Source organism: Pyrus communis, chromosome 11 (assembly GCF_041283825.1).
Source record: "Pyrus communis isolate YQ-2024b chromosome 11, ASM4128382v1, whole genome shotgun sequence".
Lineage (NCBI taxonomy): Eukaryota > Viridiplantae > Streptophyta > Magnoliopsida > Rosales > Rosaceae > Pyrus > Pyrus communis.
In genome coordinates, this window is record NC_142575.1 from 14,367,220 (window position 1) to 14,371,929 (window position 4,710).

At 35.9% G+C, this 4,710-nt stretch overlaps 1 protein-coding gene across 1 annotated transcript; it reads left to right on the forward strand.

The window, feature by feature from the left end:
• Positions 1 to 268: 268 nt before the first annotated feature.
• On the forward strand, positions 269 to 4,106 carry LOC137742560 (uncharacterized). The gene is made up of 3 exons (XM_068482464.2): positions 269 to 482; positions 1,464 to 1,642; positions 3,826 to 4,106. Exons 2-3 carry the CDS (start codon positions 1,475 to 1,477, stop codon positions 3,991 to 3,993), a joined length of 336 nt encoding a protein of 111 aa, XP_068338565.1. The 5' UTR covers positions 269 to 482; positions 1,464 to 1,474; the 3' UTR covers positions 3,994 to 4,106.
• Positions 4,107 to 4,710: the final 604 nt, after the last annotated feature.

Genomic DNA, 4,710 nt, shown 5'->3' on the forward strand with positions numbered 1-4,710 from the left:
GTATTTGTTTGGAATTGCTAAAAACACATCATGAGAGTAGAAAAACGCTTTTGATTATATTTGGTAGAAAAATTCTGACTTATAGAACCGTTTTTTCAGTAAGCACCTAGCTATCACCTTATCAGATACCGCACTGCTTTGAAAGGGGGATTAATCGGTCATCAATGTGTAGTAAGATACGTCGTATATTAAAATACAATAAAATTATTAACATGTTATAGTAAAAGCACTTATGATTTTCGTTTTTTGGGAAACTGAAAAATTATAGCAAGGGCCGAAGCCAACTTTCAAGTCCTTTTCTATTATCCGCCGGAAAAAGTGAAAATTGATTATTTTTCAACAAAATTGAAAGCTACCGCAAGCATCCTATTCAATCCCAATTAATTATTCAAAGCGGATAGCTTTTCTCAATTCCATTAGCCTATAACATTTTCGAGCCACCGATCATGAAGTTAGGGTTCTATAGCCCCTGCTGCCGATCTGTAAGTCTCCCCTTCCGTTTCAATTTGCGTCTGCTGATTTTCTATTGTTGGTTGACTTTCCTTTTCTGGGTTCTGTTTGTTTCCCGGGAAAAGTAAATTCTAGGACGGGAAATCGTTTAGCATTTCAAATTTTCAGTCATACAAATTTGTTCGTATTTGGTTTGGATTGGTTGAGAGACAGAGCGCAATTGAACTGCTTTGGAATTAGTTGCACCTGAGTTACGTATTTGGATTTGATTTCTGCAGTATTGTATAATTACTTATGATGTTTTTTGTTTGTTTGTTTCCCATGATGTTTATTGTTTAATGCTTTGCTCCGACATCGTTTCTTCACATGTAATGCTTCAATGGATGTTGTGTTTGTTTGGTTGCTGGGAATTTCTGGGACATGAAAATGGTCTGAAATTCCTCATTTTATAGACTTTGAATCACTTGAATTGAAGCAATAGTAGTTTCCGGTTAATGATTTTGTCTCATTGAGTCTGTAAGTTCTCGGAATTTGTTGAATCCAGGCACGGATTAGGGCCTTTGGTGCTAAAATGATCACCAGTCGTCACCTGGTATTCAGTCAAGAAAACATTGCTTAGACAGAATTTTCCTTTAGCCAACAAAAATCAGTTATTATGTCAAATCTACGATGTTTGGACACAGCGGTATCCCCTTGTATCCTCGTGTTGTGTCGTATTCCCTTGTGGTCATACAGCGATTCTTCTTGTTAATTTGACGTATCCCTGCGTCTATGTCTGTGACCGTGTCCGTGTCCATGCATCGTACTGTCAAAGGGAATTCACTAGAAATTTTTCCATAAACTTCTATGTTACGTACAGGAAGATGGAGTGCAAGTGCTATTTCTTTGTCAAACTCTTTTCCAATACTTGGAACCCAAATTGGAAAATAGAAGTAGTAGAGTATAACTTGTAGTTGATGACTGCCTAGTCGGGTTTTGTAATTCGTATTTTGCTTGGTTTGACTATTGAACAGGTCTAAAAGAAATGCGAACGATGTCAAGACCAGTGCTGCTTGTTTTTCTGCTTCTTATTCTCATAATCACTTCTCAGTTTGAATGGAAGCAACAACTTGTGCCTGATCTTGACACAACTCCAAGCATTTCCGAAAAGCAGAATCAAAACTCGAATAGGGAAGAAGTTGTAAAAGAGAAGGTAATAAGCTTCTTCCTGATTCATGTAATTCTTTGTATGTGTTTTTGGTAAGTCCATATTTCAGTATGTTTTCTTCACTTTGAACTTCCCTTATTCTTTGATGCTGAAACGGAGATATTTGTCACAAAATATTTCTTGAACTGAGATGAGCTGCGTATTGTAGACATATAAATGTGCAGGTTCGTCATTGTTTTTCAGTTGCTCGGATGCTGGCTAATATTACTTGAAAACACAATCATATCTTTTCTCAGTTATTCGTAAGGAACCAGTGACTACAAACATGTGAATTTATTTCTTTGTTTTTATTTTTTATCCTATTCCATTTGATGATGTTCAATGCACATACGGAAGTCGCAGCCATAACCAATTACCTAACTGATTCAGCCTCGCCCCAATGCGAGATCAAATACTTGATCTTTGCTGTCACCTCGGTCCTGTGTGTTTCTGTTTCCTCTAGTATTACTTTGAAACAAGCAAGTCTCTTCTCTTTGGAGGCACACAGTCTATGCAGGCATATTTTGACCGTATATAGCTTGAATAAAAGATAATCCAATAGGCTTGTATCAATCAAGAAGCATTCAACTCTTCTGAGCATAAGCAATAATTATAGGGGTGTGCTATCCACACACCCCATTTTACTTCTCACACACCCTTTGATAATTTATGTCCGTTGATCTTCTTCAATTCATCCGATCCTACGGTTGAAAATTAAAAAGGTGTATGAGAAATAAAATGGGGTGTGTGGATATCACATCCCTAATTATAAGCTGTTTACACTTTTTACATTGGGTTCGTACTGTTGGTATGAGAGAGGTTAAAGGGATTGAAGCATCACCACTTTGCACTTTCGAATTCTAAACCTAGACTTATGTTTACTAAGTTGCACGCTTCATGTAACCAAGCTGATTCTATGTGATGTAATGTTCATAGATTCTTATTTCACATTAATGTTGTCAAACACTGAGGCCTATTGCACAGGAAATTCTGACTTATCATATACCCTATTGCACAAGAATGTCAAACGCTAAACATTTAAAATAATTCGACGTATCATATACCCTAGTTAGTTAAGCTTTCTTGTTACTATCCTTCTTTGTAATTAACCATGGACGTTGTTCCTCATCTGTATGATCAGGTCCTTTGATTCCTCCCCTTGGATCTGAAACTAGTGTTTCCTTGACTATTGAGTGTTGGCTTGACTCTTACGTATGGATCTCTAGTTCTCTACCTTATAAGCAATTTGGTACTGATATGTAGAAAAGGGACAAAAAACAGAGGCAGATAGAATATAGACGCTTACTTAGAACGAGAAGTAGAATATGATGAGAGAGAAAGGAATTAGGCTGAACTCTTTTACGATAAAAATTAGAGTAAACTAAAACAACTGATTAGAGGTGTAATATATGTTTACAGTCAGTCCCCAACTTAATTAAAAACTTATACTTGAGCACATCAATAAATAAACCTTAATAATTAAGGACGGTGCTATTGGTACTCCGAAAAATTCATCGTGCACTCCTCCCTGGGTGAAATAAATAAGGGAGGAAAAGCGCAAGACGACTTTTTCTTTTTAGTGAGAGGAACAATTCCCACTATTAGTTCCTGAACTCTAATGGATAAAATTTAACCCTTACGAGCACATGTTTTGATTCTGACATAAAAGACAGCACTTTGTAGGCAATTTATTGATATATCTGTTTTCCGTAAGGTGGTTAATTTCTATCAACTTTTTCTATTTATTACAAGGAGAATCTGTGGAATAATGTGTATATAGGTCCTCATAGATCTGTTATCCACCTATCATGCATATGTAGTGGCAGGGATCATCAAGGAACCAGACACAAACTCTTAAGTTTAGTGCTCGAGTGGTTTTGTAATTATGTTATGATTCTTTTGGCCTATTGGTTTTGTAGATGCAGCGTGACTTCCCATGAATCTAATGACATGAATGGACATTAGTTGGATCCATGTAGTGCATTATGGGCAAACTGGTACAATCACGGTGTAACCTGAATGAAATATGTTTAATCTGAAGTTCCAATTGGTTTAAAATGACACGTTAATTTGCTCTAACGATCTGTTTCTAATCTATCTTTCAATTGAATCTCCATTATCGATCCAAGTTCTCCTGTGGAATCGAAGGTTTTTCAAGTCTCCTAATTTTACATGTTTGCTTGTTGTAGATCATATTATTGCAAGAAAAGAACATCCAGAGACTTAATGAGCTTGTTCGCAGTCTTCGGGAACAGTTGGTACAGTGTAGGAGTAAGAATGTGACAAAAAATCAAACTGTAAGCTTCCTAACAGAACGTGTGACGGAACTTGAACGACATCAGATGTTTGATGACTAGGCTGAGCCCAAGGAAGTATATGGATACTTGTAATATGTTTGACCTGTAAAAGCCTTCAAATTTTTTACCAGGTTTCAGAAGTAATTCAAATGTAATGTTCATATCTCGAATAATCTTCTCGTCACATTTTATTTCTTCGTATAGTTTCTTTCATTTCTATCCACGTTTTCCTCCATTTCCTCCCTTTCCTTTTACCTTTTTTTTCCTTCTGTTTTTGTTCTCATATGTTTTCAAACCAAATTAGTTGGTCTTCCTGTTTTGTTTAACGAATATGATAAGAAAGTAAATGCCATTTTTGTTTGTGGTTAGAATATCAATTAATTTGTTTTGCTTTCTCTCTCCCGTCATAAATTTTCAATGTATTCGTCACATTGTTATTTGATACTTTTTCATCCATTCGGGAACCTAATTTGAGTAGATTTGGATCGACGAAAAGATGTCAACAGTTCAAATAAAAATACTAAAATATTAAATCATTAATTTACAAAAAAAAAATCGAATTAATGGACTTTGGATTACTAAATTAATTCAATAGATCGAGACTGAAAGAGTCGATCGGGGAAGCAAGAAATATAAACGTTCAGGTTATTTGGGTCTAGATGGCTACAGGTTAAACAATTGGAAAATAGCCCAAAATTGGGTATAAGTGGCACCCCAACATGGAAGACAAGCCAAAATTGGCTTTGGGTTAAGAAAATGAGTAGCCCGTCAAAGGCT

What these genes read in the sequence shown, in the direction of transcription:
- LOC137742560 (XM_068482464.2), top strand. Translation starts at nt 1,475, where the DNA reads ATGCGAACGATGTCAAGACCAGTGCTGCTTGTTTTTCTGCTTCTTATT. An exon ending in AAGAAGTTGTAAAAGAGAAG is followed by an intron (nt 1,643 to 3,825) that starts GTAATAAGCTTC and finishes TGCTTGTTGTAG; the next exon opens with ATCATATTATTGCAAGAAAA.